The sequence below is a fragment of the Rhineura floridana genome, chromosome 15 (assembly GCF_030035675.1).
Source record: "Rhineura floridana isolate rRhiFlo1 chromosome 15, rRhiFlo1.hap2, whole genome shotgun sequence".
Lineage (NCBI taxonomy): Eukaryota > Metazoa > Chordata > Lepidosauria > Squamata > Rhineuridae > Rhineura > Rhineura floridana.
This window is the reverse complement of record NC_084494.1, coordinates 9,252,809-9,280,219: the sequence shown is the minus strand read 5'-3', so window position 1 is coordinate 9,280,219 and position 27,411 is coordinate 9,252,809. Positions and strand designations below refer to the sequence as shown.

The window sequence follows — 27,411 nt, the reverse complement described above, 5'->3', positions numbered from 1 at the left end:
TTATCCATTCCTGCTAAACAAAATCTTGCTCTTTCAGATAAACTCACAGGTCCATTTGCTCTGAAATTACCCTATGTGAGGTTTGGACCTGAATTCCTTAACTTTGTAGCAAAATGTTCAAACAGAAGTGTAAAACCCCAAGAATTTCACACTGTTCTCAAATAGTTCCTATCTCAAAAACAAAAACAGTGCTTGGAGATCTAAAAACTGTTGCCCCCTCCATTGGAAGAGAAATAAGGGTTGGTCCTTACAGGTCCAGCAGTAGTAGATGTGAACCTGTGAATAAAATAAACAGATTACGCTCAGCCTCACTGAATCACTATCGATATTTTCTCTGTTTATAAAAGTGTTTCTATATAGCCCTCATAAAAGATCAGGGTGTTGTGTCTGATATGAACCTGCCCAGATCCTGAGGTCGACATCTGAGGCCCTTCTCTGCATGCCACCTCAGAGGGAGGTTTTGGGGGTAATAAAAATAGAATAACCCTTTCCTGTGGTAGCTTCCCATCTGTATGAGAACCAGTGTGGTATAGTGGTTAGAGTGTTGGACTATGACCTGGGAGACCAGGGTTCAAATCCCCACCCAGCTATGAAGCTCACAGGGTGACCTTGGGCCAGTCACTGCCTCTCAGCCTCAAGGAAGGCAACGGTCAACCCCCTCTGAATACCGCTTACCATGAAAACCCTATTCGTAGGGTTGCCATAAGTCAGGATCGACTTGAAGGCAGACAATTTTTTTTCCATTGGACAATTCTATGAAGGCTTTTAACTCAGATCTCAAGTGTGTGGTGACAAACTGTAGTTCTTCAGTTCATACAGAGTACACTCATTAAGCTCCTTAATGACTATAAGTACAACCCTGCCTCACTACCCACTTCTAACCGCCTCTCCAAGCCTCTCCCTCTCAAATCTGTGCCCTCTCTGACCGTCAACTGTCATTTTCTCACATTTAAACATTCAACCCTCAGACACTCAGCCAATCACAAACAACATTCATCAGCATTCCACCCACTCACTCTCCACTCCCATCTCTCACAACTTACTAATCTCTGCTGTAAATATCATGATATATACGCCAGTGGTGTGGTGGTTAAGGTGTTGGATTACGAGCTGGGTTCGAATCCCCACACAGCCATGAAGCTCACTGGGTGACCTTGGGCCAGTCACTGCCTCTCAGCCTCAGAGGAAGGCAATGGTAAACCCCTTCTGAATACTGCTTACCATGAAAACCCTATTCATAGGATCCCCCTAAGTCAGGATCAACTTGAAGGCAGTCCATTTCATTTTTTTCATTTTCCCATCTGTGGAATCCGTGGCAGTAGTGGCTGGTATGGCTCGGATGATGTTGTTCACCCGGCTTCCCAGTGCTGTGCCTCACCGCCAGTTACTGAGAAGGGGAGGGGCAAGGCAGTGGGGTTTCAGCAGTGGAGGCAGTACAACACTCCCAATGTGGTACCCACACCGGGCTCCGCACTGCCTTGCCCCTCCCTATCTAGGTAACTGACGGCATCCTGCATGGGGAAGCCAGGTGGGCAATGCCACTCCACTGGCCACTACTTCTCTCCAGGGAGAGCATTTAATATATTTGTGTGGTTTTATCACTCTATTTTATTCTTGTGTAAACTGCTTCAGGGCTTTTTGTGGTGGGAAGCGAAACATAAATTCACTAAACTTGACCTTATCCGTATTGACTTGTGCTGGCAAAATCTTTGATTTCTGCAGATGTTCATTCACTTTTAAACCATATCCCTATAGTACGGGGATGAACAGCAGGAAAACAAAAGTGGACATTGCGAGGCCTTATGTTTGCCAAGACACTTATACTTCTAGCCTCGAAGGATAAACACCTACTGCATATTATGTAGTGGTCTGAGAACCTCACTGCCCTTGCTACATTTGAACATATTTTTAATAAATGTCAATTTTGTGCAGTTACCTATTTGGACATCTGCAAGGCTTGTATCAACTTATATGTATAAGCAAACTGGGAGGGGGCACAATTCAATTCCCAAAATGGTTTTTGAGGAGTGGCTTACAATAGCAGTGGTGGGGCTTCTTCCTTTTTTTTTTTTAACTTTTCAAGGGTGTGAGAAGGGGGCTTAGAATGGAGGCAGGAGAGCTTCTTACCCTTTCTTTATTTTTCTGTAACCTAGGCCCCATCTGCACTATAAATTTAAAGCAGCATCATGCCACTTAAAACAGTCATGGTTTCCCTCCAAAGAATCCTGGAAAATGTAGCTTGTTAAGGGTGCTGAGAGTTGTTTAAGGGACCCTCCCCCACCAATTCTCTTCACAGAGGTACATTCCTGGAGTGGTTGAACCACCCATCCCTCTTCCCAGGGAACTCTGGGAATGTAACTCTTTGAGAATTGAAGTCTCCTAACAACTCTCAGCACCCTTCGCAAACAACAGTTCCCAGGATGCTTTGGGAGAAGCCATGACTGTTTAAAGTGGAATAATGCTACTTTAAACGTATAGTGCAGAGAGGAGCTTAAGCTGCTGACTCTATAGCAACAGCAACACTCGGGCGGCCTTTCCTTCTTTAGCATCCTTTCCTGAGGCACTCTGGGAAGGAAAGGGTGGCAAAGGCAGCAGTCAGAGCCATATGGTGCCTCCAAAACTTTGTAACAGTTGGAAGGAGACTATAAGTCCATCAGGTCCAGCCCCCTGCTCAATGCAAGAATCCAACTTCATCCATACCCAACAGGTGGCTGTCCAGCTGCCTCTTGAATCTTGTTGGACTCCAACTCCATCTCCATCAGCCTAGCCAGGCTGCATGGGCAATGGTCAGACATGATGGGAACTGTAGCCCAGCAACAACAGGAGAATACCACATTGGCTACCCTTGTTTTAAAGGTTACACAAAAGGGGGGAAATGTAAGAACCCCCGCCTTCATTTTAAGTCCTCTCCACTATTCCCCAAAAGGTATTTTTAAGGAAGAAGCCCCGCCTCCACCATCCTAACTCCCTCCTCTCCAAAATGGCACAAATTACTTTGCATCGCCTCATTTCAGGATTCTTCCTCAATTTATTTTCTTTATTATTTTCTTTATTTATTAAATGTATATCCTGCCCCTCCTCCCAAAAGGAGCCCAGAGCGGCTCTCATTATTAATTCTTATGATTCGTCCCAAAGGCACCCCCCCCCAAAAAAGTGGCTGAATCCTGAAATGGAGAGAGAGCTGATTTCCATCAATGAAGCTGATTTCCATCAATGAGTCATCTGCATTTGCCCACTGCTGCTACAAAGCACACTCACCCATAGGAAGGAGAAAATGGATATTGCGGCCCATCACCTGCCATCGCTGGTGGGTCACGTACACTGCTGGATGGCTTTGTCGGGTTCCTCTGCTGATAAGAGTAACCCGGCTGAACCAGTGGGATGTAGCTGAGGACCGGCGTATAAGGAGAGCGAAAGATCTGCTGTGGGTTGTAAGGCGTGACCTACGGAACAGGGAGGAAAAGAGGAATGGGAAGGGATGATGTTTATGGGAAAGTCTTCAACAGAGTTGAAAAATTTGGAGACATTCATCATAATGGCCTGTGCTTTCCATTGTTACACCTGTTTAAAGTGGGGATGCAGTCAGGGAAACCAGTTTGCATGGGAAGGGGCCAAATCACAGGCGATTAGGGCTGGATGAGAAATTTGATTCAGTTTGCATTTCAAGCCAAATTGATCAAATTTGCACTTTCCGAAACAATATGAGAACCAGTTCAACAATGCAGTTCGACAACCAAACATTGTTTACAAAAATGCATGTTAGGGGAAAGTGTGCATGAAAATGAATATATGAGTGAAAATAACATACAAAAATGTATTATATGACAAGAAATTGCTTCCAAAAAGGTGTACTTTTGCCTACAAAAATGTGTATATTAGGAGAAATTCGCACTAAAATGCTGGATAATTTTCATGATGATTTTTTTAAAAAAGATCACAGATTGCTGCAGAAGTGTGGAGAACTGGATTTAAGGTTGGAAAAATGAGAAACAGAGAGAACCGAAATTGACAGAACTTTCCATGCTACAGGTGACAGCCACTGAGTATCATCAGGCAGCCTGAAATCCAGAGGATGGGATGCTATCCTGCTATCCTGCATCTCAATGGCCTAACTAGGAACTGATTTCCCCATTTTAAAGACTGAGCTTAAGACAGCACCATTCTCTCCTTCGCCATTCTTTATTTCATCCACAAACATTTGGTCTTTCTTAGGGCCAAACTAGAGCAGGCACCATTTTTGCACAAATAGCCATGGCAAGAATGGCTTTCTAAAAGTAATTGCCAGGTGCGGAGTCCCTGATCTAGATTAGAACCCTGGTGAAGTTGGAAGGTGGGTTATCAGGACCTACTGATCACTACCCCTAGTGGTCAGCTGCAGCCTCTCAGATCTGACCTAGCTCCACCCACCCAGGCTGGCCATTGGCTCCTCCTGGAGCAGGAATGCAGACAAAAGAACTTCCTTTCCAGCTGAGCCTTGCTGGACCAGCAAGGTCTCCTTGCACTCTAATGTGTTTTGCATTTCTGCTTGGGCCTGACTTCCACCTTGTTCTCTGGCCCTGCCTTCCAGTTTGATTGCCCTCGAGTCCTAGTGCCTGGCTCCTGACAGTCTCTGTAAATTTCTACACACAGCACTGCCCTGACAGGGGGTTTTAACCCTTTGCCCCCTGCTGAGACCTCAGTATAGATCCCTATCTTGCTGATTGCACCGGGGGCAGGAACTCCTGCTTTGGAAGAACTGGGCAATAGTTGCTACTCATTATTATTTTCATTCAATATATCACCCACCCTTCAAAAGCAGATCTCAGGGCAGGTTACAATGATGTAATATTCAGTATAAATATGAGTTAAAACAAATCATAGTCACAGGGACAGTCATCTAACTGGAAGGGCCACAGTTAAGCAGGAGAGCATCTGCTTTGGTCCTTGGCATCCCCAGGTATGATTGGGAATGTTCCCTGCCTGAAAACCTGGGGAGCTGCTGCCAGTCAGTGTAGACAATACTGAGCTAGATGGACCAACAGTCTGATTCAGTATAAGGCAGCTTCTTTCATTCACTGGCATGCTCAAGTCCTTGTCTCCCTGTCCTTCCAATTGGGCTCCTAGAAAATCGTCTGGATCTTTAGTTTTGCAATACATTTTGCATCCCCGCTCCTTTGCTGTATTCTGCAGACATGTACGACTCATTTCTGTCAAAATGCATCTTCCCAAGCCGGCCACACTTTATCTCCTCGTCTCATTAATATGTTTTATTTCCCCCTGTACTTCCAATATTTTAGAAGCCTCCATTCTCAAGTTTTCATTTGGGTCAAACTGATCTTCTGCAGCGGCTGATGGAAGATCAATGGCATGGCATGCCTTTCCTGGGGACACCAAATGTGTCTCCAGCTCCTGTACTATGCCTTTTATGGTCACCATTCATTTTATTGTGGCCCATTCATTGTATTCTCCATCCCTCTTCAAGGAGCTTAAAAACAGAAGCTCAGATTTCATTGCAGGAGGCTGGCTGCACAAGTTCTCTTTGAAAGTCCATCTGCTTAAAGAAGGGACTGGAGTTTTCCTTGGATCACCAAACATTGTGATTTATGCTCTCATTCCCTATCAAGATGATATTTGACTGGTCCTGTGCCCATCAATCTGGAAGCAAAATGAGGCAACCCAAGAAGAGTTTCCGTAGTTTTAAATTTCTTTGTATACTGCCCTAAAATGTATTTTTGGAAGAAGGGTCATTCATAACATTTTAGGGAGATAGATAGAGGTTTCTGGGTAGCCAGGGAACTCTGTAAATATGCAAACCTTTTTTTTAAAGCAGCCTGACAGGGACCTGTGTGCTTCCACACCCTACGAAATGTTGAGGGTAACTGAGACAAAAAGCCAAGAATGATATTTGGGATGGTGAGAGGGGGGAGGGGAAATAGAGGAGGAAGGGAATCAACCTATTTAAGCCCCTAACAGCACATAGCATATAGGAAGGGAGATTAAAGCATAAACTCCACATGTGACTATTCCAGTCAACAGACAAATTTGGGACTTTAGGTAAACCCCTCTGCCACTGACAGCCATCCACTTTCAAGACAGTGGTGAAGCTTGAACTAGTCACAAGGTAGGATACCATAGCACAGCCTTTCCCAACCTTTGGGTCCCCAGATGTCGTCAGGAATGGTCAGGAATGATGGGAATTGTATGATGGTCAGGAATGGTCAGGAATGATGGGAATTGTATGATGGTCAGGAATGGTCAGGAATGATGGGAATTGTAGTCCACCCACATCTGGGGACCCAAAGGTTGGGAAAGGCTGCCATAGCATATCCATATTGCCCTAAATAATGGTGTAGACCTTAATGAAAGCTCTTAACATTATTATTGTTGTTAATTGAGTTTATTGCAACGTTTTGTTGCAGCTCCCATTTGTTTCCTTCAGAATTGCTTTCTGGCCAAAACCATTCTATGAAGCTGTTAGTTGGGATCCCTAGTGCTCTTGCTATTAATAGAGCACTGGCAAATCATGCTTTCTGATCTCTTTTGAGGTTTTCCTGCACAATGTCCCTCTTATGTTGTTTAACAGTAATTTCTGATTTAAAGATGGGAAACCAAGGGTGCTTCCAAATGTCCTGGTTTGCAGGAAGATTAGATGTGACGTTGGCTATTTAATGAGCCGTCATTCTGATTTTGTTTGCAGGGAGTTTGGATGATGTTGTGCCAAAGCAAGTGTTACCCCACATTTTCTAGTGCACTTCCCCATCATTTTCCTTATCGCAAAAAGTCTGAACTTTGGGGGAAGTGAGTTATGCAAGCAGGCCGGGGGCCAGCGGGTGGCCAGGTTGGGCCCTGGCTGAGGGCCCCTGTGGCTAGAGACCTCCCTCCTTAGGGTGGGAGGGTGGAGATGCTATGGACCCCCAGATTCCAGGCACCCCCCCCCAGATACAGGTGGCACTGGTTTAAATAAGCCTGCCTGCCTCACCTACCTGTTGTGTTAGTGTGTCAGTGTGCATGCTTCACATGCTGTGCATGCAGGTGTGTGTGTGCAGTGTGCAGGACATGTACACTAGTGTGGGAGGTAGCCTATATAAGCCCTGCACTGCTTGGGTCGGGAGGGCAAGTTGGGGCATACGGCACTGTGGGTCTGGGGCAGGATAGTGCCCAAGGGTCCAGTCCTGCCAGGCGCTGGCAATGTGTGCAAGACCTCCCAATCAACTATAATTATGCAACCTGAATTTGCCAGTATGTGACTGAATCCCATGCTAAAATAGAGACAATCTGGAAGTGCTCCAAGGCTGAGAGAGAAGGACTTGCTCAAAGCCACTGAGAGCCAAAACCAGATTCCTCCTCCCCACGCCAAGCAGCCACTCCACCGATTCATGCTGGAGGTGACTTCAGAACTTAAGCCATACCTGTCTGGAATAGCATCCCAATTGAGGATGAAGCGTCTGCTGGTATGGGATCCGGGCTCTTTGCTGATACAAACTCTGTTAAAAAAAAACACAGAAGGCAGGAATTGACAATTGTGGGTTTCAACCTTTTACGATGATGATGATGATTTGAGATCAATTTATTCTGAACCTCACCCAGATGATGATCTGCATTCAGATCTTACATGCTGATCTGAAGCAGGGAGAAAGAGGTATCTGAAGACCTCACCATCATATCTTATGTTGGTGGACAAACCATTCTTTGCTTTTCGATTTCCTAATCAGACAAATTTAAATGAATCTGTGTCTTGCCAAAAACTCAAGATGCATAAATTCTAAGAAACTGAAGAAAGGGCCTCTTTCCTTGCTTGCCACCCTGAGCTCCTACTGGGAAGAAGGGTGGGATATAAATTTAATTAATAAATAAAATAACATGACATACAGTGCAAATCTATGCATGTTTACTCAAAAGTCAGCTCCACTGTGTTTAATGGAGCTTACCCCTAAGTAGGAATAAGGGAGCAGTTTGAATCAGTTTGCATGTAAAGGCGAACAGTCCTAATCTGCACTTTCAGAATAAAAGGAGAACTAATACAGTCATCTGATGAAATTAGCACTGCTCTAAATTTTGGTCCAGCCAAGTAATGTGTACAAGAGCGCATATGCTGGAGAAATGTGTGCATAAAAATGTGCATATTAGTGAAAATAACATACACGTATGCATTATATTACAGGAAATTGCTTTGCAAAAATGTGTATGTTAGGCAAAATTGCATACAAATGGGAATTTCACACTAGAATGCTGATGACTTTTCATGAATTTGTTTTTTTTTTTTAAAAATGCAAACTGATGTGGAAATGTGGAGAACTGAACTTTAGATTAGAAAAATGAGAAACTATGAAAAATCAAAATTGACAGATTCATCCATCCCTACTCCTAGGTAAACATGTATAGGATTGCAGCCTTAATAAAAGCTACTACTTTATTAGTAGGAGTGGACAGATCAGTCTGTTTCCACTCCATGACAATTTTGCATTCATAAATCAATTCACTCCAGTTTCTGCATTAATCTGTGAATTTTATTTTATTTTTTAAAAAAACCCATCATATTTAAATATGTCTCTTATGTATTTCATCACAAACTTATTTAAATATATATTTTATCTCAATATATACATTTCAAAGTGCGTTTTATCCTTAAAAAAGCATTTTGCAACACAGTTTGGTCCGTCTTTTGAACTGAAAACTCTCAGCGCAGACCTACCCATATCTACTCAGAAGGAAGTCATATTGAATTCAATGGGGTTTACTCCCAAGTAGGGACAGAGGAGAAATTTGATTCAGTTAGCATTTAAAGCCAAATCTATCAAATTTGCACTTTCTGAAACAACATGAAAACCAAAATACAGCCATCCTTTGAAATTAGCACTTACTCAGTTTTTGGGATGCAGTTATCCACCCAAACAATGTTTACAAAATTGGGGGAAAGTATGCATAAAATGAATGTATTAGTGAAAATAACAGACAAAAATGCTTTATATTTGGAAAAAATTGCTTGCAAAAATATGTACTTTACTCAAAACTGCAGACAAAAATGTGTTGATTAGGATAAATTCACATAAAAATGCTGAAGAATTTAAGGTAAGAAAAATGAGAAACGAAGAGAACCAAAATTGACAGAACCTTCCATCCCTCCTCCCAGGCAAGTGGGGTTAGGATTGCAACTTCTATCACAAAATTCAGCGAAGTAATCTGTATGTCCAAATCTATGGATCAGGTCAATACACAAAGGAATTCCCAGAAATCAAATTCCAGAAGCGTCACTACTTGGGAAGGGTATTTTTAATATTTTTGTCCATACCCTATGACAGTGTCACACCAGAATCACAATCCACAATAGCCTCAAAGAGAGAACAATGTGACCTTAAGCTGGAATGTTCCCAATCAAATTACCCTCACCAAAGAAAGCAAAGCTTTAATTGATCTATAAATTAAAGGAATTAAACGGTGCAGCAATTGCTATTGCTGTTTTTTCTTCTTGACAGTGATGACTGAATTGGAAATGGGAGGGCGAAAGGCAGGGAGGCCAACAGAAGAGGGAGCCAGAGCCAGTGACAGGCAGAGCCAACTCCTTCTACTTCTGTCCCCATCTTCCTCCTCCCTGCTGAGTTCTACAAGGGACAACGCTGAGACTGAGGAAGAAGCTGACGGGCAGGGCCGCCCCCTGGAACTGGTTGTAATTAAGAAGGCAGGCAGGTGGGGGCTGGCTGAGGGCAGACTGAGGTTGGTTGGGCGGTGCACCATTTGCCCTAATGAATCAATCTTTACTGCTTCTTTCTTTGCTATGTATAGAAAATTAAACACACAGCGATTCAGATTTCTCAAGCCATGTTGACTTTTAATTTGGGAGGGATTATCGGGAGTCACGTTGGGAAATCAACATGTGAGCAAGAGGTAATAGGAATCATTATGATTGTCGTTGCAGTAATTGCTGGGGTTCCCAGGTCGCTGCAACTTGGACAACTGCTCTGTATTTTTACACTGCTAAGCTGGGAAAATAAATAGCCATGGCATCTCCTCTCCAGGAGTCCAAGGGCACTGCAGGGAGCAATAGGAGAATTGAGGATACCAGGGGAATGTCCGTGTTGCATCATGGCACCACAGAGCTACTGCTATGATATTTATTTGGGATTTATTTGGGATTCTACCTGTCTCTGTCTTAAGACACTCTAGTCCATTGCAGGTGGCCTGCTCCAGCAAGCCAGCCTCTGCATATGCATTCCCCACAGGATCAGGAATCCCACCTATACATTTCCCCCTCTTATTTATTTATGGGTCACTTCCTATAAAATATCTTCCTAGAAAATATCACTCTGATATAGCAGTAAAAACATCAACAATAAAAGAATGACCAAAAAAACCATACATAAGCCAATTAAAACAATTAGAGATATATAAAGCAATTTAAACAATTTCATGGAAGAACAATTAAAACAATTCCATATATATATTTCAAATCTAATACAGATACAGACTGGGATAAAAATCTCCACTTAAAAGGCTTGTCGAAAAGGGCTGAGATACGAAGCCGCTTCTCTGATATGTAACGGGAGAGGTCCAAAGGACACATGTCACCAAGCTAAAGGACTGATTCCTACATTGTACAGACCGGACCAAGATGCTCTCTGCAGGAGGCTCTCTCCTGAAGGGCACAGTGATTGGTTTGGGTATATAAGGGGTGAGCTGATCTTTTATGTTTCCTCGTCTCAAGTTGTATAGAGTTGTACACCAGTATCAGCATCTTAAATTCATCCCGGTAGCTAATTGGCAGCTAATGGCATCAGCAGCCACACAGCCCCACCATTGCCTTTAATTATTATATCCTATCAGAGCAACCTCCATAAATATATATTATGGCAAGAAACAATCCATTTCAAAGGCTCAAAGCAAGGCTGATTTAATACTGCTAGGTTGCGTTTTATTTAAAGTTGTGTTGCTGCAGTTACAGGATGACATGTTACATAAAAAGTGTACAAATCTGAACAATAGCAATCTGACATGAGACGACTTTCTTCCTCCTGTCCCTGCGCAGGCATCAACACTGATTGCAGTAGTGACTGTACCCACCTAAACTGCAGATAAGACAGAGCCGGTTGCAGGTGAGACATGAAACTCTCTCTCTCTTTTCAAAATATCGCTATTTCCTGTCAAGATATTTCTTTTCAAAATATCAACATTAATATCAATGTTTTTTTTCCGAGGGGGGGAGAAATAATAGATCGGTAAAAGCAGTGACTCACGGACAAAGAATGTACCTGAATCACTATCAGCCTGTAAGACTGATGGAATGCGTTTGATCTGGCACCAGCCGACGGATCCCATCCCTAGCGATGAGGCTACCTGGGCTTCTTGCGTGTACAGTACTGCCTTCACACCTCTTTGCACCACATACTTGCCACCTCTCTAGCCATTAGGATCTGGAGCTTGTTGATGAGACATGATTGCCTGACAGTGCTTCTAAATCTGAGTTTTTGTTGTTGTTATATGTCTCGATTGCGACTTACGGTGACCCTATTAATCTTTTTTTGGATATATTCATAGGGTTTTCATGGTAAGAGGTCTTCAGAGGTGGTTTACCACTGCCTTCCTCTAAGCCGATGGCTCCCGGTATTCCCAGGTGGTCTCCCATCCAAGTACTAACCAGGCCTGACCCAGCTTAGCTTCCGAGATCAGATGAGATCAAGCGTGTTCAGGGTAGTATGGCTGCTGGTAAATGTGAGTTTATTGCTTCTAAATTTGAATTTCAGCACCTCCATAGCTCTTTCTCTCCTCCCCACTCCCAGCCTCATTCAGTTTTGGAGATTTTTCCACACCTCACTCATCTGGGCTTGTGTCATCATTACCTGGTACTGAGGGAAGCTGGAGTGGTTTGGAAAAACAGGAGGCGGAGGGTAGTTCAGGCTCAGCCACATCGGCTGTTTCAATGAGGCAGCTGTTGAATTCGTCGGGAATCGTGGCGTGAAAACATTCCCACTGTATTTAAGGTTGTTCTTATCAATGGCTGTAGATGCTGCTGGAAAAAATGCAAAGCAGTGTTAGGCACAAGGACATCACTGCTTGAATTAGAGTTGTTGCACCTTAAAAAAATCCTGCTGTTTCTCTAAAGAGCTCAAAGCAGTATTTGTCATGTTTGCCCTATACCTTTTATCCTTGCAATGACCTTGTGAGCATGGGGAATTGCCCCTCATCCCTCCCTGGATGTCCCATAATCTCCACACACCCTTCTTTCATTTTTCTTTTTTAAAAAAATGTTTCTAGCATGTGTAGAATCTGAGATATGAGGCAATCTGAGATACAGGCACTAGTCTTCTCATTTTCTTGTGAGAAACCTGTCTGCTCTGCCTGTGGGTGTTTTACTTTGCCTCCCCACCCCTGAAAAATCCCTGAGGATGCCCTTGCTCGTGAGATAGGTTACACTGAGAAACAGCGATAGGCCTAAAAGTCAGTAAGTTTGGTGGATGAACAAGGAGTTGAACCCAGGTCTTCATCTTCTAAGCCTCACATTCTGCCTCTATGCCACATTCCATGCACACGCATGCACGCGCATGCATGCACACGCAAACACAGTTTCTAGGTCTCATGAAGCACAGACACTCAGGACCTGAGACGGATCCTGTATCTTTAGGAGAAGAAAACGTCAGCCAAGTGCAGGTATTCTTGCAACACGGTGATGGGAAAAACCGCAAGGTGGAATTCTCCCTTCCCCCTGCACAACTTTTAAAGATCCTCTTGGAGGCTGGGCCTGGCAACCAAGAGGTCTTCTGTATCTTTAAAAGTTGTGTGTGTGGGGGGGAGAATTCCACTTTGTGGTTTTTCCCATTACAGGGTTGCAAGAACACCTGCACTTGGCTGACTTTCTCTTCTCCTAAAGCAGCCTTTCCCATCCTTTGGGTTCCCAGATGCTGCTGAACTACAACTCCCATCAGCTGCAGCCAGCATGGCCAATGGTCAGGAATGATAGGAATTGTAGTCCAGCAACATCTGGGGACCCAAAGGTTGGGAAAGGCTGTCCTAAAGATACAGGATCAGTCTCAGACCCTGAACCTGGCAACCCTAAGGCACTGAGATGCAGGGAGTGCTTTCAAACAAAGGGGTGATGTCCTGGCTTATCTCTAAATCAGAAGAGGGGGACAATGTAGACTGTACAATAGATGAAGAAAGGTTCCACCTATAGGGATCCCATTAGCTCTTCCTGACCTAGTAAATCAGGGGCGAAGTCTGGTAGGTGGAGCCTACTGGAGGCAGAGGACAGCCTCTGGCACCTCAGTAGAACAACTTGGTTGTGCCTGGTGACTCAGGATGAAACCTGATGGATGGAGCAAGAGTCAGAGCAGATGGCAAACTCTTGCAAGCCAGGCTAAAAACAGCCCAACCTTTTCGGTTCTGGTATTTCATCCAGTCTGGAGCCCACAGGGAATGTACGGGCCAAGCACAGCATGGATCACAGGTCGACCATCACTGTGAGGCCATATACAAGGCAAAGCATGAAGAAGAGAACTTGGAATAGGGTCAAGTGAAAAAATCTCTCCATTCCACTCTTTCAGTTGAGAGAAAAGGTGAGGAAGAGGTGACATGCTAGAAGTGTATAAAAGTATGCATGGCATGGAGAAAGTGGATAGATAAAAGTTTTTCTCCCTCTCGTATAACACTAGAACTTGTGGACATCCAATGAAACTGAATGTTGGAAGATTCAGGACAGACTAAAATAAAGTACAGTAGGGCCCCACTCATACAGTGGGTTACGTTCCAGACCCCCGCTGTAAAGCAAAAACCGCTGTAAAGTGGAACGCATTGAAGATAATGGTGCGCGTCGTGGAAAAATGGCGTGCAACGAGCAAAAACCGCCATAAGAGCGGAACAAGCGCCGTAGGAGCGGGGTCTTTCTGCAATTGACAACCGCTGTATTAGCGGAACGCTGTAAAGCGAAGCGCTGTAAAGCGGGGCCCTACTGTACTTCCTCAAACAGTGCATAGTTAAACTATGGAATCCACTCCCACAGGAGGCAGTGATGGCCACCAACTTGGGTGGCTTGAAAAGAGAAACAGACAAATTAAAGGAGGATAAGGCTATCAGTGGCTATTAGCCATGATGGCTATGTTCTGCCTCCATAGTCAGAGACAGTATGCTTCCGAATACCAGTTGCTAGAAACCCCAGGAAGGTAGAGTGGTGGTGCGCTCTGGTCCTGCTTGCGGGTTTCTTATGGGATGCTGGACTAGAAGGACCATTGGTCTGATCCAGGAGGCTCTTATGTTCTCATGTACTTACCTCATTCATCTGATGATGGGGTGGAGGAACGAATTAATGGGGGTGCAAAATGGCGGCCTTACCAGCAGTGTTTGTGGCAAGGAGCACTCTTCCTCCAGAAATCCCCTTGAAACCTCTGCAATACCAACAAGGGGAATGTTCAAAAAGATACAAACAGTGAGGCATTTCACTTCACTTCCCTCTCAACTTTTGGAGACAAAAGTTCCTCAGTGAATTTTGCCTCAGCTCTAGCTTGAAATTGCTCCTGCAGTGGTCTTGAGCCCAGTGAGAACTTAAGCCAGCCTTCACCAACCTGGTGCTCTCCAGATGTTTTGGACTACAACTCCCATCAGTCCCAGCTAGCATGGCCATTTTGAACTACAGCCCATATCAGTTCCAGCCAACACTGTGTTGGCTCAAATGCTTATACACTAAGGGTTAATCCATCTCAAGCTCCATCTCCTTAGAGGGAAATTGCTTGGGCTTAAATTTAAAAATGGAGAGCTGTGCCCTGTTCTTCAGCCATTGGCTCCAGCAGAGGTTGTGGACCTTGTCCCAGGATATGCTGTGAGAGCAAAGGGGTACCCTCTCATGCTGCCTAAAAGACTCTGGATAAAAATATGAGATGGTTGCACCACCATTCTTTTTTTTGGGGGGGGGGTCTTACTTTTCCCCAAAGCTCACAGGGATTCTCCAATATATAGTGAAATATGCATATTTCCCAATGCCTGTTGGAAATTATGTACAATGACAGAAGAATGTACAAATTCAATAGATATCTGCACATTCTCCAAGGCCTGCTGGAATGCATGTATATTGACTGGGAAATGTGCAGAATTTACTCTTCATGGATGGATTATATAGACATTTTCCATTATATCTGGTGAATGTACACAATGGCCAGTTGTTATGCATATTAACAGCTCAAGTTACATTACCCCTAACATATATATAATTGCTTGGGAATTCTGAGAAACCAAAATATCAGTACATTTTGAAATCAGTGGTTAAAATCACTGCAGCTTTGAAAGATTCAGGCTGCCATCTTGATTCAAAATGGCATCCAACTGTATCCAAACATCTATGGAAAATTGCTCCTTGATCTCAGGAACCATCATGCAAAATTTGGTTATGAAATTGTAAGAAGTGTCCAAATGCAGAGCGAACAAACAACTTTTCCAAATATACAGTAGATGTATCTGACACGGAGGATTTCTGTTGTTGAAAGAGAAGGCCATTGTTGTTGTTGTAGAAGTAGAAAGAGTAGCAATAATAAAATATAATAATAATAATAATAATAATAAAAAACAGGGGTAGGGGCTCTCCAGGGTGAGTTTCTCAGGTGTTCCTAGAGATGCTGGGGATTGAACCTGGGACCTTTTGCACCCAAAGCTTTTGTGCTTTACCAATGAGCTTACAGGAGTTGTCCTGAACCAAAGGAACCATAAGGGAATGCAATTGCTGAGGATTCCTCACCATCCCTAATCCTTAATCCTGCAGGTGTTATGGGTCTGCCTTTCCTTCCTAAAGCCCAGGACTGACAAGCCTCTGCTAGAAGTGACCCACCTATGAAATGGATTGCTGAACAAGGATGTGCAATTGCTTCTCATAGTTGTTGACTGCAAGATAAATTGGAACCCCTGGGATGCTGAGGGAAAGAGGACATGCACTTACGTAACAGGACTTTTCTCAGTTGACTCTTCTGTGTTACCCACAACCCTACGTAGTAAGAAGAACCCCACGGGGTCAGACCAGGGGTCCATCTTGTCTAGCATCTTGTTTCCCACAGTGGCCAATCAGGAAGCCCACAGGCAGGGCCAGGGCCGGATTATCCATTAGGCTTAGTAGGCTGAAGCCTAGGGGCCTGGAGCTCTTGGGGGCCTGCGATCCGTGGAAGCAGGACAGGAGTCACAGATTGCGGGACTAGAGCTTCTGAACCGCCCGCCATCCCCCCACTTCACTTACCTTTTTCTCCGCTGTTTTTTGCGGTTTGCCATCAATCAAGATGGCAAACCTGTGTGCGCAGTGGGTGCAGCCGCAAAAAAAGTGGAAAGGTAGGTGAAGCGGGGGGGATAGGATGGGATGGGACAGGACGGCGGGCAGCTCAGAATCAGCCTAGGGGCCCTTCTCAGCATAATCCAGCCCTGGGCAGGGCAACTGATATTCAGTGGCATTCTGCCTGTTAGCATCACGATTCCATATAGCTACCATGAGCTGTAACCATTGTTATATTGATCGTACTCCATAAATTTGTCTAATTCTCTTTTAAAGCCATCTAATGGCCATCATTACAACTCATGGCAGAGAATCCCATAGATGAATATATGTGAACACATCTTTCCTGAATCGCCGATCAATCAGTTTCATAAAATGATGAGACAAAGAGAAGAACGTGTTCTTCATACATTCTGGGTTCCCTTTCCTTCATTATTCTCAAATGGTCATCACCAGCTAGCCCACAAGTCTTACCATTATTCTGACAGAGCCCATCAGCAACCAGTTCAGGATCAGTTTTCGAGCAGATCTTGGCAAATACTGGGAGTTGCTTCTTTTGCCCAGATCCTTGACTTTCTGTGACCGCCATGATTGGGGGCGGCCTTGTGACATGGTCTTTATGGGGTGCTGATGCAAACACATTGTTTTGTAGTAGGTCCTTGATGAACTTGGTTTCTTCTGTCACCATCTTGGTGTCCAAAGTCTTGGCGGCCTCAACACGTTTGAGGGGGAACTGTGCCAAGAGCTTTGCAATCTGAGTGTTGGGACCCATCACGTTACTGTTCCCACTCTCTGTACTTTTGGCATTCTTGTAGATTAATTTTGCGGGGAGCAAGATACCTGTGATGGTGGACTTGGTGGACAGCTGGACATCACAGACAGACCTCAGCTTCACTTCCCTCTTGTTCCCAGTGAGTGCTCTGTAGACATTTTCCATTGCATCCCTCTCATCTAATGTCTGGTCTCCATCAGGAGGCATTGTGAAGTTGTTAGCTGGGACCTGACATGAAGCAGCTGGGGTCGCCTTGTCATCTTCAGATCTTTGCATCTCTAGCTCTGTTGCATTCTCCTGTGTAAGACTCAAATATTCTTGCTCAACCAGCAGGGATATTTCATCTTTGCAAATACTGTTTTCGAAAGATCTATGTGAAACACAAAGAGAAACTGCTTATGTAGAGTTTTACAAATCAGAGAAGATGAAGTGTTGTTGCTCAGTGTCAGAGCACAGGATTTTCATGCAAATGGACCTAGATCCAATCCTAGGCCTGGGAAAGACCCCTATCTAAAATCTTGGAGAGCAACAGCCAGTCAGAGTAGACAATTAAATTACCAATTAAAATACTAAAATAAGGACCCCTCCGTATTTATTGTGTGTTCACGATTATTTGTGCTCATAATAGTACTGAGGCAGTTATACCTCATTCCACTTTCAATACTGCTTGAAGCTGCAAACGTTTCGAGGCAGACATACTGCTTCATTTCCAGTGAGTGCAGGTCCCATAACATTCTGCTGAAATTCTGTAACTTTATACACCACAAATGTTTCAGGACATTTCTTGTCCCGTTTTTGTTGCTCTCTAGGGCAAGAGTGGTTCTCCAGGTGGCAATAATGCAGTAACACTGGGGAAGCATCACAGAACAATGAATAAAGTGGAATGATGTGTGGACAGTCCAGTATAAAACCACCACTAATGCACTATTATTGCATCAATGGCAAGTTGCAGAATACACCCACAAAAACACATTGATCTGGAGGAGCTCTAAATCAGTTGCAGCTGCAGAAGGTCTTATGGGGTGGATGTAATGCTGCATCCACTCCCTGTCCTCACCCCCCAGCTGCTAGATGTTTTAGTCACTTCCTAACCCCCTTTGTAGCGACCCCCGTGCTCCTAAATTCAGCACCGAAGGACACTTTGCCACACAATTGTTAAAAAAATTAGGAAATCAGCTTGGTGTCTAAAACCTAATAATAAGGAAGAAGCCAGATGAATTTGCTTCTCTTGCTCTCTGTTGTGTAATTCCACAATTGGGATGCTACCACAAACATTGTGGGTTGGCATGTTAATCCACATTTAAGGAAGAGGCACATATAAAAGGAATTTGGGTGTAGGAATGGTTGAGCATGTTCATTCCTACTAGAGATGGAGGAGAAATTCATTCAATACACAGTTCATAGCAAACTTATCTTAATGTGCCATTCTTGGACAGATGTGAATCGGAGTGTAGCTATCAATTGGATTATGCACTTCCCTGTATTGTGTGATGCAGTGTTTTGCCCCCCAAAGAGCACACAAAAATATTTATTTATTTATTATCATTTGTTATTTGTTATTATTATATCTTGCCCTTCCTCCCAGCAGGAGCATGGAAATAACATGCATGTTAGGGAGAAATCCACTGGAAAACATACACAATGCATATTTTAGGGAAAGGATGTGTATATAAATTTCATACACAATATGTACAACTCAAATGCAATTTCTGGTGAGATGTTTTTAAATCTGTAATTAAATTAAATTAATCTGAAAAATGCAAAAATAGGATTGCACAGACCCACAACTGCATGTGTGAACATGGAAATAGAAATAGGCTGATTAGACAATTACTACCCCCCCTTTTTTTGCCTGAAGAGCTATTTGGGTCTTACAATCACATTCCTTGCAAATACTTGAAAAGCCTCAATGGGTTTTGTGAGTACTTACAAAGAATCATTACCAAATCCTCTTTCTCTGCCAGTTCTTCCATCCTTTCACATCCAACCTTTGTGAAGAGCAGCAGAGTAGCTGGTGGCAGGAGAAAGCCTTGGATTATGACCCACGCCACATTCACACCAAAAGAATCTTGGGAAGTTTAGTTTGTGAAGGATGCTGAGAGTTGTTAGAAGACCCTTATTCCCATCATAGACCTACAGTTCCCAGAATTCTCTGGGAAGAGGGACTGTCAAACCACTCTGGAAATTGTAGCTCTGTGAGGAGGTGTTTCCTATCATCTCTCAGCATCCTTCAAAAACTACCCTTCCCAGGATTTTTGGGGGGAAGCCATAACTGTTTAAAGTGGACTAATAGTGGAATAAATGTCTGGTGTGAATGTGGTCCCAGGCAGGCCAATCATCCTGCCTACCCAACCAACTCTGGAAGCTGACATGATTCTGTGAAGTAACTGGACTATTGAAAAAGATATAAAATTCTTGTATATAGTTTGGTTTGGGAATTATGGGGTTAATTTGTTTCCTAAAGCCAACCTTGGCTAGCAAGTGCAAACTTCAGGAGGCATTAAAAATTATGAAATAAAGTTTGGTTTCCAGACAGTCTGGTCTGGTTATGAAGGCAAAAGTGTATTTGTTTGTTTGTTTGTTTGTGGATTGGGATATAATGAAAAGGGTAGCTGGGGAGGGGAGGGCTATAGAGAGGATGAAGGATCTCGGAAGGAAATAAAGATCGCAAACCAGGGCTGGAGGGTAGAAAAAGCTGCTAACTGACATGACATCCCCAAACAATTTAGACATCAAAACCTTTTTTTCCTAAGAATAGTGTATCATTTTTAGTAAACATTTAAATTTGGTTCACAAAGTCTCTTGGCTGTGGTTTTACCTACTCCACGCTATCTGAAAGGTGTTCTGAGGAGTCTCAGGGAAGGTTAGACTATTTGGTGGAGGAAGCCAGGGAAAAACAAAGACTTCCACCTTGTGGCAGTGGAATGGTAATGAGAAGGGAAGAATACTCTGTTTCGCCTGGTCTCTGTTCCTCACGTGGCCAGAGTGTAGCTGGAGACCTGTGGCAGATGCTCAGAAGCATCATTTCCTGTTTCCTGTTCTCTTAACCCGGGCAGGACATGATGCTACCGCTCTCCCAACTTACGCTACTATACAGCTCCAATCTTATTTCAGCATATAACAAAGGGCGAAAAGAATGAAATGGCAACCGGAACGAATGTGCATTGCAGAATGGAGCCAAAAGAAGACCACAAGCCAGGGAGTCTACTGACAGGCTGCAGAAGGGTGCCACTGAAGTGTCCTTCATCAAGATTAATCTTTTACTTGCACGCTCTTCGAGAAACCAAAGAAGAAGCCACAGTAAGAGTTTGTGCAACTGCACCATCTGGCAACACAAACAAGAACTTTGTTTGGATTGCCAATCCATCTTGATCACTCATTACCGATTGCCATTAACAGCGTAAATGCGTTTTGCCTCTTTTTTTTCAAACTTACTTTGTTACGGGCTCTAAGGATGGAACAGCTGGTGTTATAAACATGCACTATGTATGTACTTATCTATACATAAAAATATCGTCCCAAATTTCTCTGTAAACCACATATTAGTTAATTATCTCTAATTATGGCATCGCTCTGTAATGAGAACCGCCTTTATTATTTTATAAATTGAAAAGACCTTCCCTTTTTACTCACCCCCCCTCCCGAAACTTTGGTGTTTTCTGAATTCAATGATTTTGTTGTTGTTTTCCTCCCTTCTATCTATCTTGCAACTGATGCAAAAGAGTGAAGTATACCCCTGGCCAGAGGAAACAATGTCCCCCACTACACCCCTGGATGGTCTGATGTGATTGTGAAAGTTGCTAGTCATCCACATTCCTCTTTTGCCTCTTGGGTTTTGATGAACGAGGGGACAAATTCAGTCAGTACTTAGGAAACTGGACCTGGCCAAGAGCCACCAATGTAAGCACTTGTCCCTCTGCCTTTGGGGATGTGCCCCCTTAGAAGGCCCAGGGGTGTGTGTAGATTGGCTCTATTCAAGGGCCACAGTGCTCCCAGATTTGGTTGCTACCCACCTCCTTGCATCCCTGTTGCTGGCTGAGCAGGGCAGTCTGATCTCTAGTTTTCCATTGCTTTGTTTACTCAGGTAGTATCTAGATCAACCTTTGCCAACTTGTGCCCTCCAGGTCTTTTGGATTAAACTCCCATCCACCCCAGTCAGCACAACTGAGCTTTACAAATCAACAAGTATACACTCTTTCACCCAAAGACTTTGACTGTACATGTTACATTGAGCAGAGGTACAAGCTGTCTCTACACATGTGCAAGTGTTTGGGTGAAAGAGTGTACACTTGTTGGTTTGTAAAGCATGGGTGACTCAGTCATTTTCAGTACCTCTTAGTTTCCCCCATATTTCCATGTTCATTGCAAATCCTTTTCAAAAAGGTCTTCGTGAAAATTCATCAGCGTTTTACTGTAGATTTCTCCTCATATATACATTTTGTACACAATTGTGCCTAATGTAATGCATGTTGTATATTATTTTCACTAATATATGTTTTTTATGCACACTTGACCCTAGCAGATGCCTTTTTGTACATATTACTTGGCCAGAGAACTGCACTGCAAAATTCAGAGAATTGCAAATTTTGAAGGATGTCTGTGTTTCAGCTTGCATATTGTTTTGCACAGAGCAAATTAAGGAGGTTTGCCTTTAAATGCAAACTCAACTGAATGTCTCCCCCATCTCTATGTGTGAATTATAGAACTGTACAGATCAACTATTTCTGACCACAGATACACAGATTGTACACTCATTAAATGGAAAGTGTGAGCACTCCTTCACATGCCATAGTGATGGCAGAGTCAATGGTGAATGTAGCCAGAACACCACCCTGACATCTTTACAAAAAAGAACAAGCAGCAGATGCCTGAGAGGTGCTCTCTGTGTCTCCCTCTGCCTGCGATCCTGGGAAGCCGCTGCCAGTCACCATAGGCCAGCCTTCAATAACAGCCTTCTAAAACTCCCATCAGCCCAAGCCCCTTGTAGCCCAAAACATCTAGAGGGCAACAGATGACTGAAGACTGCAACAGGCAATACTGGACTTTAGCTGGACAGCCTGAACTGGAACAAAGCCACTGTCTGTGTTCCTTTTGTTTTTAATCTCCTGTTTTCACAATTTTAAATGTTTTTGTTTTGAATTGTTTGATATTATGACTGTTACTCACTTAGTTAGGGGATTTTTAAGAAACTGAAATTGTGGGCTCCAAGTATCCCAGATAAATAAATCAACTTGACACGGGGCTGCTGATCTCTGCTGCCCACACCTGTTTCTCACAACGCCTCGTTTTGCCCCGAGAACTTCCGGAAGGAGACACAATCTAGAAGACTAGCCTGGTTCCCCCTCCTCATGTGACTTCTGCAAAGCAGCTGGGTTTTTCTTGAAATTGCAAAAAACCAAGAAATTTCACATCATCATCATTTGGGGACTGTTTCTGATGAGGGAGAGAAAATGAAGCACAGCACAAGCCAAACTGTGTGTGTGTGTGTGTGTGAATCCTGGCTAGCCTCTACTGAGGCATGAGATTAAATCTCATTGAATGAAGTGACGAGGAAACTGGATCTTGTCATTTTATAGTCTTCTGACCTTGGAAGCAGAAGCATCCATAACAAGCACCTTTGATACATCAGAGTCTCCTAAAGGGCATAAAAAAAAAGAAACACCACAAAATCTGGCCTCCCTGCATCCGCTTTAGATCTCAGACCATATTTGCCTGCCAAGGATGAAAGGTGTCTGTTCAATTTGTCATCTGCTGTAACATTTGGGGCCAAGATTATACCTCGTGCCCTTTTGCTTGATCCGGCGGCCTTTAATTATTTTAACATATTGACATATGCAAATCAGATGTGCCAAGTCCAATTTGAAAGGGCTCTGGAATCTTTTGAACAGACGACAAAGATTTGTCTTCCGGGTCTGGGGTATTTTCTTTTGCTTGGTGTTATTTTGTAACCACAAAGACGTGAGAATTAGGAGAATTCCTATCACTGTGTCAACATTATTTTTCATTACTGTAAGACTGAGAGATGCTGTAATTTAACATCACGAATCCCTTCTGGCTTTACCCTTTATCCCCTTCTCATTGATACTGAAGTATAATACGTTCCCAAAAAATTTCTACAGAGGACACAGGCTTTTTTCTGGATTAAAACTGGAGGCACACACTCAGAAAGAGATGGACATATCTTTTTCAGCTGCTAGTTAATAGCAGCCCATTCTTCTCTTTGCCTGGTTAGTGAGAGCTCAGTGATGGACACTGTTTTCTTGGTAGTGATACTCCTGCTTCTGGGCAGGGCTGGCATCAGATCTGATGGGGCCCTGCCCTGTGTTATCTGGCCTTTTCCCAGCTGGCATGGGAGAGCAGAGGCCTTGGCTGACTCTATCTACAAAGGCTATTTCTGCTGATCAGGATGCCTAGAGACCATCAGGATGGGGCATTATTTGAGGATCATGATTTAGTTCTGGAGATATAGTATTTTTGTTGTTATCTGGATTGTGCTTGTATTTTCATTGCGAGGCCTTATGAATCAACACTAGAATCTTTCATTTTATTGTATATTTCTTGATAGCAGATATTTTCATTAGTGCATTACTTATGATTATTTAAATGTTGTAACAGTTCATGAATTATGTAAATGTTTTGAAGCTATGAGCCACCTCAAGAGTAGTTTACCCTAGAAAGGTGGAATACAAATAAATGATGATGGTGGAGGATGGGATTTAGAGTCCAACAACTTCCATAGACCAACATCTGGAGGGCCACAGGTTCCCAGTCCCTGTTCTCAGTGCAACTCTAGTTTTAGATAAGCTGGTGGCAACTGTGGCCAGCAGTGCAGACATGATATCACCACACTGTGCTGCGATGTCATCACATTCTGTATTTCCGTGCTCCAGAGTGGGATGGTGTTTTGGGTGGCAACCTTGTCTCACACATAATTTATCATTCTGCCCTCTGATTTATGCCTGACTACGTTATAAAGATGTTTACCTTTAGAGTCTATTGCCCACATGGACTATGGCCCCATCTGCCCTGTACATGTAAAGCATTATCATGCCACTTTAAACAGTCATGGCTTTCTCCAAAGAATCCTGGGAACTATAATTTGTGAAGGATGCCAAGAATTGTTAGGAGACCTCTATTCCCCTCGCAGAGCTACAATTCCCAAAGTTCCCTGGGAAGAGGGATTGATTGTTGAAACTACCCTGGGAATTGTACCTCGATGAGGGGAATAGGGGTCTCCTAATAACTCTCAGCACCCGTAACAAACTATAGTTCCTAGAGTTCTTTGAGGGAAGCCTCAAAGGGATACTGCTTTAAAAGTATTGCGCAGATGGGGCTTGTATCTAAGTGAAGCAATCAGCATGTTGCTTTGACTCAAAACTCAAGGGCTATTGCGCTAGCAGATGGATCAGTTTTAATGTCTTGCGCAAGTGGAAACTGATTGCACAAGAGACTGCACAATCTATTGCACAACAAAGTTACCAGCAACCTGCTAATGCATTCTCTTGTGCAAAAACGTTTCACTGGTGGAAAACATTTCACTGGCAGAACAACTATACCATCAGATGACTTTAATTTAGCACTACATTGGATATAATCCCATGTTTACAAAATTTACTCTGGTCTTCCTACATTGGGGGCATCTCAGAAAATGCTCACCATTTCACAATGAACGTGGAAATTCCTCGTTCTCCCTTTCTCTTTCCTGCCTTCCCCCTTAACATCTCACCAGTGGAGGCTTCAGTAAAACGTCTACCTGCCAATACTGGCATTTTGGAACAGCAGATTTTTTAGCCGTCACCTTTGAAGATCCTTTTTTTTTTACTCTGAATGTGTCCTTTCATCTTCCCTCCAGAAATATTTTTATTTAAAATATATATACTGTATAAATGTATAAGCTACTCTGGGGACTTGTAGCTGTTTCCAAAAATCACAGATGCAGGTTTATATCACAAGGAGATGATTTTTTTTTACATTCTATTTATTCTGCTCCCTCTGCATGAATATGGCATTGAAGCACAGATTCAGGAGATTTGAAGGAGATTTAATTACAAATGTGAAGACAATCTGAATTGCTTCCCACCACTCTGTCATTTGTGAAGGCCCTTTGGGGTCTGACTGTTTTAGATCTCTGGAGGAAGAGTGTTTCCAAGTTGGGGTTCAGCACCTAAGAATACCTTCCACATGCCTTTGCTGCATGGCAGGGGTGGCTAACCTGTGGCCCTCCGGATCTTGTGGGACTCCAGCATCCACCAGCTCCAGCCAACATGGCCTCCAGGGATGATAGTTGTAGTCTCACAATGTCTGGAGGACCAAGGTTAGCCACTCCTGCTGTATGCTCAGGTGGAGGTCAAGGAGTACTTAATTTCTAAAAATATGAGAGGTGTGTGGCACCCTCCCTATAGTCGTAACTTTTGATCAATAAATGTTACTGCTCTCTAGTCCCAGGGTTCTGAGGTTATGCAGATGTACTCAACAGATGCTCCGGAATTACTCTCCACTCCGTTATTACTTCAAATATCTCTGGCACTCAAAATAGGTTCTTTGATTGAATGCTCACAAGTTCAGGCTCCAAGTTAAACTCGCAATTTGAAGAGACTGGCCTCAACTGGTCACAAAAGTTGCAGCAGAGTGCATGGAAAGAGATCATCTTTGAGGCATGTACAACCCAGGTTGTTTAGGATATTATACAACCAAACACATGAATCAAATAAACACTTTCCTCTTAATTCAGAGTCCAATTTCAGCAAGCTAGGTAGAACTTCTATGGTGTTTTGAGATAGGAAAGCATCCTCTCCCTTTGTGTGTGGGGAAGTGTTTTGTTTTTTAAAAACACTCACTCTTTTTGGGAGCTACTGGTGGTACTACTGCTGTCCTCTCTGAGGGCCTCTGAAGGTGTGACAGGGTGACAGCTAAGTTGGAGAAGCGGCGACGAGGACCTTGGCTGGAGTTCCTCAGGGAGGCCTTGGACCCTTTTCCAGATCTCATGGCAGGCTTTGTCCAAGCTGTCCTGGGGAGTGTTGTGATGGATCCAGATGTGTCTTGGGAAAGGGCCTAGGGGGAAAGGGCCTTTGGGGTTGACTGCTGAACACTGAAGATTGTTCCTACCTGTCAGCATCCTGACATGCAGCTAAGGAACAGGAGAATTACAAAATAAAAACAGGAGAGTTGTCCACACACTTTTGTGTGGTGCCTGTGTTTTTAAGATGGCATAGAATGCAATGGATGGCAACAAACTATGGTAGCCAAGTAACCACAGAACCCTTCTGGCACGACAACTGATATGAAGGATAACAACTGGGTGGAGCTATACCACATCCCAAAGACTTGTAGAAGCAGAAGGAAGAGGAGCCATTGAGACAAGGAGCTCCTTTTAGTTCCTCCAGTGGGTAAGTCTTGAATACATAATTTGGGATGCTCTTGCTGATGGGAACTGTAGTCCAACAACATCAGGAGGGTACCAGATTGGAGAAAGGTTCTCTTAGCCCAAATACGTGGAAGAGCCAAATCCAACCTTTGCATCTCCCTTTTTGTCCTCCTCCTTCCATTCTATGCCTGGTTCCCTCTGTCAAAATTAACTTGTAAGCTTCTTGAGCCAAGGACTTACTTGCCTCTTTTTCTTTTTAAAAAAAAAGTCATTCTGTTGAGTCCAGCATGCAAAGGTGATACAATATTTTTCATAATAAAACATCAGTAATAGAAAGACCATTTGTCTGACTGGATTCTGGGCCACTAGTTCTATCTATATAGACCAAAAAGGAAATACGTGGGTTAAGCCAAAGCTTTCACAGGACAGGTTATCAGAGAGGATTTGAAGGGGAAGGGGCACCACATGTATTTAGCTTGCAGTGGCTTTCCAGGTAAAGCTGTCAACTTTTCAACTGACCTTTGTTAGCTGTGCCTTTAAGAGAAGGTTGACTGAGGCCCAGATGGGCAAGTGATAGCTTCATAAAGGCCAAACAATGCGTTAAGCCTAGTGCATAGTGTGCAGGTAGGTACATCCCTTGTTCTTTAATTAATTAAAGGCGCTTGGTGGATTATTGGGATTGGGATTGCAACGCATGGGGATTAGACACATAAGTGCAACATAATGCTTAGGCCTAACGCACCTACTTTGAAAGCCATGGCAGAGTGAGCTACTGCAGAACAAGGCTGTTGCCTGGTTGGCTGAAAGCATCTTGGACAGCTCCTTGAAAGTTTGGGCTAAAATCTGGAGCAGATTCACTGCCCCATTGACATGGAACCACCAGCCTCCACTGCCAAGTAAACTGCTCCCCCTAATATAGAAAGGGCAATGGGAAGGGACCACTCACCTTTCCTTTTTCAACAAGCCTTTTAAGTAGAGACCTTATTCCAGTCTGTGTCTGTGCTGGAATTGCTTTTTAATATGTTAACTTTTGAAAAAAAATGTTTTAATATGTTTTAAAGTCTTTTA

At 43.5% G+C, this 27,411-nt stretch overlaps 1 protein-coding gene and 1 pseudogene across 1 annotated transcript; both read right to left on the bottom strand.

Moving 5' to 3' along the window:
* On the bottom strand, positions 1 to 26,094 carry C15H1orf94 (chromosome 15 C1orf94 homolog). Its single transcript, XM_061597419.1, has 6 exons — positions 25,817 to 26,094; positions 16,682 to 17,349; positions 11,811 to 11,980; positions 7,389 to 7,463; positions 3,259 to 3,443; positions 1 to 276 (listed from the first exon to the last, which is right to left on the bottom strand). Exons 1-6 carry the CDS (start codon positions 26,092 to 26,094, stop codon positions 201 to 203), a joined length of 1,452 nt encoding a protein of 483 aa, XP_061453403.1. The 3' UTR covers positions 1 to 200.
* On the bottom strand, positions 11,560 to 11,678 carry LOC133371064 (5S ribosomal RNA; annotated as a pseudogene).
* Positions 26,095 to 27,411: the final 1,317 nt, after the last annotated feature.

What these genes read in the sequence shown, in the direction of transcription:
- C15H1orf94 (XM_061597419.1), bottom strand. Translation starts at nt 26,094, where the DNA reads ATGCTGACAGGTAGGAACAATCTTCAGTGTTCAGCAGTCAACCCCAAA. An exon ending in TGGGCTCTGTCAGAATAATG is followed by an intron (nt 11,981 to 16,681) that starts GTAAGACTTGTG and finishes CATTTTTTCCAG; the next exon opens with CAGCATCTACAGCCATTGAT. An exon ending in CCATTTTCTCCTTCCTATGG is followed by an intron (nt 277 to 3,258) that starts GTGAGTGTGCTT and finishes TTTTATTCACAG; the next exon opens with GTTCACATCTACTACTGCTG.